Consider the following 12,594-nt stretch of genomic DNA (forward strand, 5'->3'; position numbering starts at 1 on the left):
GTAGATGAGATGCTGTTCCTCGAGCTTGCGTTGATGTTCACTGGAACACTGCAGCAATCCCAGGACAGAGATGTGAGCATGAGAGCAGGGGGGAGTGTTGAAATGGCAAGCAACCGGAAGCTCAGGGTCCTGCTTGCAGACTGAACGGAGGTGTTCCGCAAAGCGGTCACCCAGTCTGCGCTTGGTCTCCCCAATGTAGAGGAGACCACATTGTGAGCAGCGACTAGTATCCTATGCAATGGGAGAAAATGAGATTTCGATTGGCCTGTTGTCACTCCACACCCTGTTAGTGTACGGGAAAGAGCTTAAGTCATTTGGAATCCCAACTACATGCTCATCAAATGAAATAGCAATCTGTTTTCTTTCCTATTTAGGTTCATTTAATTACTAAAACAACTTTATGTTCAAAACCCTGAGCAAGTGTTGTAAACTTATAAACCATAGAATATTGAGAATGGGAGGCCATTCAGCCCAACTAAGCTGTGCTGGTGTTAATGCTCCATGGGAGTCTCCTCCCATTCTATCCCAGCCTTTCAACTTATCGTTCTCTCATGTACTCATCAAGCTTTCCTTTAGAAAGCATCTCAGCTTTTTACCTCAACCTCTTCCTGCAGTAGCAAGTTCTACATTCTAACTTATGGTTGTCTATAACATGGTAAGCCATGTACTTTTCCTGATTGGTCTGTAGTGTTAAGTGTTTCAGCATGGACCAATCAGATCCTAGGATTGGTCCACACAAGTAGCTGTGATATCACTGACCAATCAGATCCCAGTACTGCTCCACCCTAGAAGCCAGGTGAAACCAATCAGGTCCCAGCACTGGTCCACACTAGTAGTCATGTGATATCACAGACCAATTGAGGAGAGGAAGAAAAAAGGGGGAGGAGAGAAAAAGAGGAGCAACATTAGGGGGGAAAAAACTGCCTCAACAAATAGATTCATGCTTAAACCAGGATGATCAGTCATTTTAAAGGCGAGGATCTGTCCTTAATCAATGACTGTAAAAATGGAAAGCATGGTGCTCTGCTCTGATTGCCTGCTGTCACCAAGGCTCCCTTCAACAAGATCTGAATCAGTCGATTTAATGATTGGCAAATGCTGAAGGGCTGCCAGCACAATGAGCCGTTTCCAACCAAAGCAACATCAGGTAGCTAGACAACAGGGCAGGGGTGTCGGCAAAAGGCAGGCACAGCACTGGTACTAAGAAGGCTCGGGACGGATGGGCAGTGCAGTGGGTGGGCTGGAGCAAGCGGGAGGTCACTCAGGGATCAATGGTGAGCGGCACAGCTAAACATTGCCCTGTAGCCACTTATAGAAGGTCTGCTGATCGGGACAGCGTCTGATAGAAGCAGGGTTCACCCTGCTGACCCCAAGACAGGCAAAGAATTAGTAGAGAAACCTGAGGTAGTGAGAGATGGTGCGGTGCTGATGGGGTCTGTTGAAAGGTCTGAATCTGCTCTCATGTCTCCAGGTTATTAGCATAAGCAGCATATTCCATGCTATTGACGGGTTTTACTTTTAACACAAATGCAACTGGCTAAAAATACTGGCTAATCGAGAAAAGGAATAAGCCTTTCCATCTTTTCTCAGTTACATCACATTTTCTATTACATCAAAGCTGCACTTTCCACCTGATTCCCTGAGACCAATCTATATCCCCAGATTAAACATTCCATCGCCAAAGAAATGGCCAGAAATTCCTTGGTAACACTGAGTGCTGTTGACCTTATATCAGCGGTTAGTTTGAGCATTAATGAAATGACACCCAGATATGCACACACATGTATATAGACAGAGAGCCACAGAAGGTTGCTTTGAATGAAATGACAGAAGGGTTGGTAACCAGAGGGCACAGATTTATGGTGATTGGCAAAAGTACCAAAGGCAACATGAGGAGAAACCTTTTATTTTACGCAAGGCATGGCTAGTGTTTGGAATGCACTGCCTGAAGGGGCGGTGGAAAAAGATTAAATAGTTGTTGTCAAAAGGGAATTGGACAAATACTTGAAGGAAGGAAAATTGCAGAGATATGGGGAAAGAGCAGGGGAGTGGGACTAACTGGATTGTTCTTTCAAAGTGGCGACACAGACTTGATGGGCCAAATGGTCTCCTTCAGTGCTGTACTAATCTATGAGTAGAACAGTGCACTGTGTAGAGGAGAGAGAGAAAGAGAGAGAGAGAGAGAGAGAGAGAGAGTCCAACTCTCAATCTACCAAACTCCAAGCTTCTCTGGGTCATCCATCCCCCTTCTTGCAAACTCCACATTGTGTAAATAATAAAACACATCACATCTATCATAGTCTATGCTCAGCTCACAGGGGCACACATCACTGAGCGTTGAGAGGAAAATCAACATGGTGCTTTGGAACGAGTGTTTTACTACATTAAAAGGCACGATATAAACGCAAGTTGCTGTCTCCCATTGATTAAAAAATGTGACACGGAAGCCATCACGTTGCCGCAAATGTATACTGCCTTTTAAAATACGAACCGATTCATGTATTTGGCCATTGTTTACATCACCGTGGCCGGGAACCAGCCAGGATAGCATTAGTTGTACGGCTTCAGTCTGGATGTAGGCTGCATTAATAAATGGTTGCCTTTTGTCAAACTGTTGTATTCATCTTGCCTTGTCCCCTTTGTCATGCTAATCCCCTAGATATCCTGATCCAGTGGAGTGAGAACTGTTCCCATCAACACAAGTGAACTTTTCATTAGCTGTCATATCTATTCCCACTGCACATGGATGTTTTAAATAAGGGGGCTTTGCTTAAAGTTATTCCACCCCATGGTTTGGCAGTGCCACGCAGAGCAGTGTGAGACGTTAACACTCCTGAAGTGACATACCTTGGTGATCTTGGGATCGGTGCATCTGCTGTTTGTGCTGCTCTGGTGCATCCAGTTGCTTGCTGGAGCCTGGCAGTCCTGCCGAAGCATGCACCTCTTCTCCAGGATGCACCAACCACACTCAAACTTTGGATCGGCCTTTAGACACAGCCCACAGCTCTCCCGGAGGGCGGTGCACTTGTATAGGTGAGCTGGGGGGGAGGGGGAAGAGAGGGAACAGAAAGGGAAAGAAAGTGTTACAAGGTTCCAGTGATGGTTAGCAAATCGATGCTGAGAGCAAAACAAAGTCAATGAGAGCATTTCCTCCACACACACATCCAGGCCTCCCATCAGATATGGTATCAACCAGCAGAAATTCTGTGGCCCTGTCACTAATGGCTCCTTTCAGTGTTTACGTGTCTGTAAACCAGAACACACTGTTCCACAGAAGAGTGAGATTTTACCCCTTATTGGACACAAAACTCAAACCAACATGAGTTGGCATCAAACACAGCGTTGTCACCCACTGACAGCTGCAGCGGGCCCATCTCGCACAGTATGGGTCACTTAGATAACGCAAGATTAAAAATGAATAATACAGAAAAACGCATCGCATTGGACAGCCACAAGCCCATTCACCACACAAGCTGCTCCTTTTACACAGCAAGTTAATCAGTTATAGAATCTAATACAGGTACGCAGTTCTGATGAAGGGTCACTGACCTGAAACGTTAACTCTGTTTCTCTCTCCACTGATGCTGCCAGACCTGCTGAGTATTTCCTGCATTTTCTGTTTTCATTTCAGATTTCCAGCATCTGTAGTATTTTGCTTTTGTACAGGTACGCAGTGTTATCTTTGATCAGGCAGCCTAGTTCATTGGTTATGCCTGCAGAGATGGAGCTGGCCCTCGGGGCAGTCGACTTCGAATAACCCTGCAGGCCATTGGTCCAAATGGGTGGGGAGACTGGGGCGGGCAATTAGCTTCCCTGATCTCTGTGTTGATAAGCTGCACAGTTAAACTTTAGTGCACGCTATGGGTCCTGCACCCCCAGACCCTGCACTGAGATCCTTTGAGCTCAGGCAACTGCGTCTCTAAAGGGAGTGAGCACACAATCCATCTTGGACAAGGAGAAACTCTACTTGCATGGGACTCTGAGCTGCTTGGTTGGGAGACACAAGCACAGGGTTTCAGCATAAAACATTAGCACTATATTTGACCAGCAAGAATTTAGATAATAATTGTGCCTTTGTAATAATTAGCGAACAAAGCTGCTTAATTTGTTGTTAATTGTTTGAAAGCTTCAACGCCCCCCCCAAATCAAGGTTACACTTTTAAACTATTCATTACAGAGCAATTAGCAAAATGCAGACAAGACATTCAGCACTGCAAGAATGCTGCTGTGATATTCTGAGTCACAGTTTGCTAAACAATCTTCGCTCTGTTATAAAAGCAAAATAGTGCAGATGCTGGAAATCTGAAATAAAAATACTCAGCAGGTCTGGCAGCATCTGTGGAAAGAGAAGCAGAGTTAACGTTACGGGTCAGTGACCCTTCTTCGGAACTCCTGCCTGCAACCCCTCCTATCATGATACACTAAATATCAGCATTACCAGGCCCCCCTTTGCCTGTGGCTTCCCAGTAATGATCATTTGCCATTCACAATCATCCTTGCCTTGCCTAATTCCAAACCACTTTATGAACTTGTCTCCTGTTCAATTTTTTCCCCTACGTGAAAATGAAACATTTATACGGTACAGCATTAACAGTTTTGCCAAAACCGAATACAGGCAAACCAGACAACATGGAGTCAACAAGGTCCATCAATTCCTCAAAAATCCATGTTAACTTTTAGCCAACAGCTCCCTCTAGGCTTGCCACCTCTGGTTGGATTTCTTCCTGGAGGATTCATCACATGACTTTTTGCCCCCAACTGCCCCACCCTCCCTCCAATGGTGGCTAAACACAACATTCCACCTTCCCACAGCCAAGTGGAAAGCAAAAAGACCCAACTGAACGATTTTTGACCGTCAAGCAGTCTTTTCTCCTCATCACCTATATTGTTGTAACTAATAAAGCGTTCAAGGTGATTTTGCTCTGGATGTTTGCGAACAGCAATGTCCGAGAGATTAATCTTCAATTCCTGGAGACTCCAGGCCAACCTCTACCTCCATCCCTCCCAGGCAACAGATACTTCCTGAAGCCATCATGTAACTTGTACAGCTCAACATAGTACCTGGAAATTGACCTGTCACTAAAGGCCTTGTGGGGCTGTTGAAAACAGCAATTCAGCTCTGAAGAGGGCAGCAAAGGATCATCCCACCCAATAGGTTATGAATGAAAACAGTAAACATGACAAAGCAGTTGCCATTCAGTTTTACAATGCTGATAGCCAATTCTTTCCCCGCCACACCTGTAACGCATCATTTTTCTCTGTTTTGACAGAAAATGGGAGAGATGTCAATCTGTCTTCATACTTTGTGATCCAAAAAAATCATGGGAACGGTTGCCAATTCCGGTTGGATGTCTCCCTGGAGATTGCATCACTGATCTCCCACCTCTCCCCCCTCAACTCTGCATCCCCACCAATGGCCACCCAACACCTTTCACCTCACACAGACAGCTGGGAAGTTAACAGACTCATTACCCGACTGAATGATTATCTGTCAGAATCAGCCTTTTCTTCTCCCCACCCCCCACCATCTCCATTAACTAACAAAAGCATTCAAAGAAAATTAAAACTAAAACCATTCCATTTTAACCTTCCTCAATGATTTTTCTCCAGGATTACTTTCAGTAGTGTCCAGGAGATTAATGTGTGCGCAAAACCAGGGGCTTTAGCTGGTTTTGATTTTGTCTGAGGTAACCTTCACATAATTAAAAAGAGCCGTAAATGAGTGCTTTAATTACTTTAACATTCCCAGAACGAGTCAACAACTTTATTTCCCGCACAACTTGAGCGAATTTGAGCCACCTCATGCCTCAGGGCCCCACAGGCACTAGATTGGCTGCTAGTTTTAATGGATGAGACTCAATGCTCATTTGTCAAGTACCTCACAAGAAAAATCTCCCCTGGCCTAATTTCATTATCGAGGGGCCTGTCGAGCAACACTGGTTCAAGGATGGCCTTTCAATGGATCACAATCTGGTTAGCTCAGCAGTTGGCTAAGAATGAAAACAGAAAGCAGGTCAAGACGGTTCGTGCCACAGTTTTACATTGCTGACAACCACAACGCGTTACATTTTCCTCCTCGACAGAAAACGGGAGATACCTCAATTTTTCTTAGTAGTTTGTGATCCAACAAAATAGTGGGAAGGGTTGCCAACCTCTGGTTAGATGTATTCCTGGAGATTGCATCACTAATCTTCCACCTCCAACCACCTCCACTCTGCATCCCTGCCATTGGTCACCCAACACCTTTCGACTTAGTGGCACACGGCCTTTCCACGGTCAGTTGGAAAGTTGAGACACTCTTGGGTACCCAACTGAATGATTCTTTACTGTCAGAATCAGCCTTTACTTCCCCACTCCCAATCTCCAAGAACTAATAAACAAAAGCGTCCCAAGAAAATTAAAACAAGAACGCCATTTTATTTTAAACACTCTCCCTCCTTCGCCCCAAACATAGAAAATAGGAGGGGGAGTAGGCCATTCGGCCCTTCGAGCCTGCTCCGCCATTCATTATGATCATGGCTGATCATCCAACTCAGTAACCTGTTCTGGCTTTCTCCCCATACCCCTTGATCCATTTAGACCCAAAAGCTATATCTAACTCCTTGAAAACATACAATGTTTTGGCCTCAACTGCTTTCTGTGGCGGCGAATTCCACAGGCTCACCACTCTCTGGGTGAAGAAATTTCTCCTCATCTCAGTCCTGAAATGTTTACCCTGTATCCTTAGACTATGACCCCTGGTTCTGGACTCCCCTACCATCGGGAACATCCTTCCTGCATCTACCCTGTCAAGTCCTGTTAGAATTTTATAGGTTTCTATGAGATCCCCACTCACTCTTCTAAGCTACAGCGAATATATTCCTAACAGACTCATGACTTTTCTTCAGGGTCGCTTTTGGTAGTGTCTGGGAGATTAATCTTCAATTCCTGGAGACTTCAGGGCAATCCTAGAGGGCTGGCACCCCGAGAAGCAGCAGTTTTTGGAATCTGCTCAGGAACACCATTGTTTAGTGATACAAAGTGAATATCACCCTAATCACAAGGCCCCAGCAGAAAGTGATTCCTTGGCAGTGGCCAAGCAGTTCATGTGCCACTTGGACTGGAGCAAGCATTTGCCCAACCAGCTCTAGGGAAGATGGTAAAATTTTGTACGGTATGGCCAAAATGTTGTCCAATGTTTAGCTGATTTTAGGACCAAGGCCTCGGCAGCCCCCTCAACTCCCATGCAACAGGAAAACGCAAAATTCATTTGTACTGGGGGAGGGGGGAGCACGCAGGGAGTGGGGGGGGTGTGGGGTAAGGGAAGGACAGCCCAACAGTGCAAAGGAGGCAGCAAGTAGGACAGTTTGTCCTGGAGAGACTCAATATGAGCTCAGTGAGAGACCGAAAAGAGGTTGCACAACTAAAGTGCACGAATAGAGATAATGGACGTCCAGGTAAAGCTTCAGAACTGGACATACAGGTACATGACAGAGAGTAGATGTTGTTCAGGACAGACAGAAGGATTGACTGCAAACACGGTGATATACATCACCGATGACTGCGACATCTTTGCTCTCTGAAGAAAAATTCTTGTTCAGCATTCATTTTTACGACAGCACTTTGAAATCTTCTCACTCATTAAATGAGGAACTATAGGCTATGGTCGCGTTATGTCATGTTATGGTTATGTTACTGGAATAGTGATCCAGAGAGTGTGAATTCGGCTCCCACCGTTGGCAGTTGGAGAATTTCATTTCAGTTCGAGGAAATAAAAAATCTGCTGTCAGCAGAAAGGACAATGAAGCTGCTGGATAATCATAAAAATCCGGCGAGCTCACTAACACCATTTAGGGAAGGAAACCTGCTGTCCTTACCTGGTCTGGGCCTATATGCAACTCCAGTCCTGCACCCACATGCTTGACTATTAAGAGATAGGAGCAAGAGTAGGCCATTCCACCCTTCGAGCCTGCTCCACCATTCAAAAAGATCGTGACTGATCTATCTCAACTCCACCTTCCCGCACTATCCCCATATCCCTCAATTCCCTTAGTATTCAAAATCTATCGAGCTTTGGATTGAATTCTCAATGACTGAGCACTCACAGCCTTCTGTGATAAAGAGTTCCAAAGATTCACAACCCTTTAGTGAAGCAACTTCTCCTCATCTGAAATGGCCAACCCCTCATTCTGAGATTGTGACACCCGGTTCCAGACTCCCCGGCAGGAAAACATATCCTCGCAGCACCTACCCCCTCAAGCCCCTTAAGAATGTTATGCGTTTCAATGAGATCACCTCTCATTCTTCTAAACTCTAGGGAATATAGGTTTCCTTAGCTAAGGAGACCAAAACTGTACACAGTACTCCAGGTATGATCCCACCAAGACTCTATACAATTGTAATAAAACAGAAAATGCTGGAAATACTCAGGCAGGCCTGGCAGCATCTGTGGGAGAGAGAAACAGAGAGAAAATCTCTCCTGCTCTCCACCCTATCACAGACGTGCCCTTTTGCTCTTCTTCCCACCCTACCCCCTTTCACTTCCTATTGCTTTGCTAACTTTTCCCAATTCTGCTGAAAGGTCACAGACCTGAAACATTGGCCAGAAATTTACGCCACCCCAGCGGGTCGGATGGTGGCGGCGTAAAATTGAGCGGCAGGCTCCGGGAGGCCTAATCGCCCCGATTCCGCCGTCGACCAAGTTTACGGAGGTCCGGCAGTGGGGGAGGGAGTGGGGGGGTGAGAAGTGGCCCGCCTGCCCAAGGCCAATCAAGACCCTTAAATGGCCACTTAACAGCACAGGGTGCCCGATTGAGGGCTGCCCCCGCCTCCCAACCCAACTCCGGGATCCAAGACACCCCCCTCCCCCCAAACGACCACCCTAGCCTCACCAGGGCACGACCGATTCCCCTGATGAGGCTGCCCGAACTTACCTTCAGTCCCGGCTCCTTGGTATCCTCCTCGGTTGGCTGGGCTGCAGTCCCAGCAGTGGCCACTGCTCCCGGTGGCGCTGCTGAGACTAAGAGCTGCCGGCCCGCTGATTGGCCGGCAGCTCACTGAGGCAGGACCTCCTCCCTCAAGTGGGTGGAAGTCCCGCCTCGGGCCAACTTAAAGCCTGGGAATCCGTAAAATACGGGACGGATCCCCAGGCTGGGTGGAACTGGGTTCGTTACTAACATTTACGTCGGAGTCCGGCTCCCATCCGCCTACTGTAAAGTTCCAGCCATTAACTCTTTCACTCTCCACAGATGCTGTCTGACCTGAATATTTCCAGCATTTTCTGTTTTTATTTCAGATTTCCAGCATCTGCAGCATTTTGCTTTTGAATTTTAACACAACACACCAGATCTGATTTACAGTAAAATACTCAATTTCACTGGGAAGACTTGACAAAGTTTACAATGATACCTTGACAAGAAAAATAAATTGACTATTGTTAATCAATTTTTGGGAGAGTTACAAATTCTAAGACTAATAAAATGCTCTTAACACTTTCTATCAACATCACACCTGCTTTGACTCATATGTTTTCTTCAGTAGGAATATGAGAGAGAGAAATTTAGCCTTTAGGGTTTAGAATGAAAGAGGAGAAAAGCATCTACTGTATGAAGAGTCTCAAGTGGCTGTTAGCCCAAAGCAAACACTCTCTAATTAAACACTGCTCCTGAATGTGATCACATAATTCTGAATAACAAAGAGAGATATCTGTGTCCTTACCAGCCTTCATTTATTTTTTTGCATTAATAAACACATACACTACAAAAGTTGGATCTTTCTCACCCCACTTTCTGCGGTCACTGTCCCATAATGTTTTAACCAGTTCTCTGTGGTTATGAAATTAAGTCAAAACGTGTAGATTACCAATTACCGACAGGAAACAACGATTGCAGAGGTTACCAGTATGTTGGATATTGGAACTGCTCCTCGGCACTTTTATTGTTTTACAGCAGTCGGTTGGAGGCACAGGAAGGTTTGGAAAGGCAAAATGGTCGCAAGTGTTGCAAAGCAAGGGTCGCCACTCAATCACAACATCAAATAACCAGCCGGTCCACTTCGAAATAATGCCAGTGTCCCTGGAAACGTGCCCCAGCGTGCATCAGGAGACAAGGACAAAATGGGAAGAAAATTGCACTAATACAGGGGCGGCGCAGTGGTTAGCACCGCAGCCTCACAGCTCCAACGACCCGGGTTCGATTCTGGGTACTGCCTGTGCGGAGTTTGCAAGTTCTCCCTGTGACCGCGTGGGTTTCCTCCCACAGCCAAAGACTTGCAGGTTGATAGGTAAATTGGCCATTGTAAATTGCCGCTAGTGTAGGTAGGTGGTAGGAGAATGGTGGGGATGTGGTAGGGAATATGGGATTAATGTAGGATTAGTATAAATGGGTGGTTGTTGGTCAGCACAGACTTGGTGGGCCGTAGGGCCTGTTTCAGTGCTGTATCTCTCTATGACTCTATGAAAGACTTACATTTATTTGGCAACTTCCCAATCTCAGGACATCCCAAAGTGCTTTACAGCCAATGAAGTACTTTTGAAGTGTAGCCACTGTTTTAATGTAAGGAAATGTGGCAGCCGACCTGCGCACAGCAAGATCCCACAAACCGCAACATGCTAATAATCAAATAATACATTTTTTTTTTAAAAGAAGTGATTGTTTGAGGGATAAATATTGGGCAGAACACCGGGGAGAAGGCCCCTGCTCTTATTTGAAATTGCCATGGGACCTTTTACGTTCAGCTCAGGTGGCAGAAAGGACATCGGTTTAAAGTCTCATCTGAAAGATGAAACCTCAGATAGTGCAGCACTGGAATGTTAGCTGAGATTATGTGGTCAATTCTATCGAGTGGGGCTTGAATCCACTACCTTCTGACACACGTGGCAAAAATGGCAGCCACTAAGTAATGGCTGATACTTGTGTGTAATTCCCCTTTAAATTGCTCGGAGAGTGTGGGTGGGGGGGGGGGGGGGGGTGGGGGTGGAGGAGCATGCACAGTCTGAGCTTACGAGTGCCAACACAGACTATTCATGATCAGCATTTGAAGCAGTGTTAGTGTCATACTGGGTAAAAACATTACCTGCGGTGCAGCAATACTGCTCAAAACTTTCCTCCCTCTGAAGATCAACTCACAGCCGACTTCAAAAAGAGAAGGAAGAGAAGAGATAGCCAGTTTACATAGAACGTACAGCACAGAAACAGGCCATTTAGCCCAACTGCTCCATGCTGGTGTTATGCTCCACACGAGCCGCCTCCCACCCCTCTTGATCTAAACCAGGGTTGTCCAACATACAGCCCTCGGGCCGTTCCTCATCCTCACCAGGGGTCAGTTACTCGAGACGAGAAAACCCCCATTGTCAGACCGCCTTTTAAAAAGGATCGCAAGCAGTTTCACAGCTAACAGGTGCTGACATCGGGAGCAATGAACTTCGGACAGACTCGGGGTTTTCCACGGGGTTTGACCTTTTTTAAAAATCGCTGAAACTGTCTGAAGTTTAGAAACTGCTATTCTCAATGTCAGCACCTGTCAGCTGTGAAACTGCTTGTGATCCTTTTTTTAAAAAAATGACCAACCATCTGCTGAGCATTCCCGCTCTCTGCGACTGCCAGAGAGAGAGAGAGCGAGAGAAGGGGGAACAGAGAGAGAGAGACAGAGAAGGGGACAGAGAGAGAGAGCGTGGGGACAGAGAGAGAGAGACAGAGAAGGGGACAGAGAGAGACAGAAAAGGGGACAGAGAGAGACAGAAAAGGGGACAGAGAGAGAAGGGGGACAGAGAGAGAGAGAGAGAAGGGGGAACAGAGAGAGAGAGAGAGAGAGAGAGAGAGAGAGAGAGAGAATGGGGACAGAGAGAGAGAGAAGGGGGAACAGAGAGAGGGGGTGGGAACAGAGTGAGAGAGAGAGGGTGGGGACAGAGAGAGGAGGAAAGAAAGAGAGAAAGAGAGAAAGAGAGAGAGAGAAAGAGAGTAAGAGATTAAGAGAGAAATCAGGATCACTCCTGACAGAATGACATCTATCCGGAATACTCCACATTGCTACATCAGTGGCACAGTGGTTAGCACCGCAGCCTCACAGCTCCAGCGACCCGGGTTTAGTTCTGGGTACTGCCTGTGCAGAGTTTGCAAGTTCTCCCTGTGACCGCGTGGGTTTCCGCCGGGTGCTCCAGTTTCCACCCACAGCCAAAGACTTGCAGGTTGATAGGTAAATTGGTCATTGTAAATTGCCCTTAGTGTAGGTAGGTGGTAGGAGAATGGTGGGGCTGTGGTAGGGAATATGGGATTAATGTAGGATTAGTATAAATGGGTGGTTGATGGTCGGCACAGACTCGGTGGGCCGAAGGGCCTGTATCAGTGCTGTATCTCTCCATGACTCTAAGCATGCAAACACTGACTACTTGTGCAAGCAAAAAAATGCCAGGTATCTCACTAAATCAATGTCCAACATAGTGGCCAGAAAGTAAGTCAATAAATTAGTCTTCTCATTTAAAGCTTCTTCACAAAAATGCACATTTGTCACTGTTTTGATTAATAGTAAGATAAATTTGTAATGCCTTTATCTTTCTGAAATTGTCTCACTGGCCCCCTATGTAAGACAAAAATTGTAATGTGGCTCCCCACACAAAAA

The 12,594-nt window shown here is 46.2% G+C and overlaps 1 protein-coding gene across 1 annotated transcript in view; it reads right to left on the reverse strand.

Moving 5' to 3' along the window:
* The window catches only part of LOC137380263 (plexin-A1-like), a 484,672-nt gene that overhangs the window by 110,277 nt on the left and 361,801 nt on the right, over positions 1–12,594 (reverse strand). Inside the window, exon 12 of the mRNA XM_068052142.1 lies at positions 2,848–3,038. Coding sequence (XP_067908243.1) covers positions 2,848–3,038 — 191 coding nt within the window. The remainder of the gene's footprint in view (positions 1–2,847; positions 3,039–12,594) is intronic.

This window comes from Heterodontus francisci, chromosome 19 (assembly GCF_036365525.1).
Source record: "Heterodontus francisci isolate sHetFra1 chromosome 19, sHetFra1.hap1, whole genome shotgun sequence".
NCBI classification, from domain to species: domain Eukaryota; kingdom Metazoa; phylum Chordata; class Chondrichthyes; order Heterodontiformes; family Heterodontidae; genus Heterodontus; species Heterodontus francisci.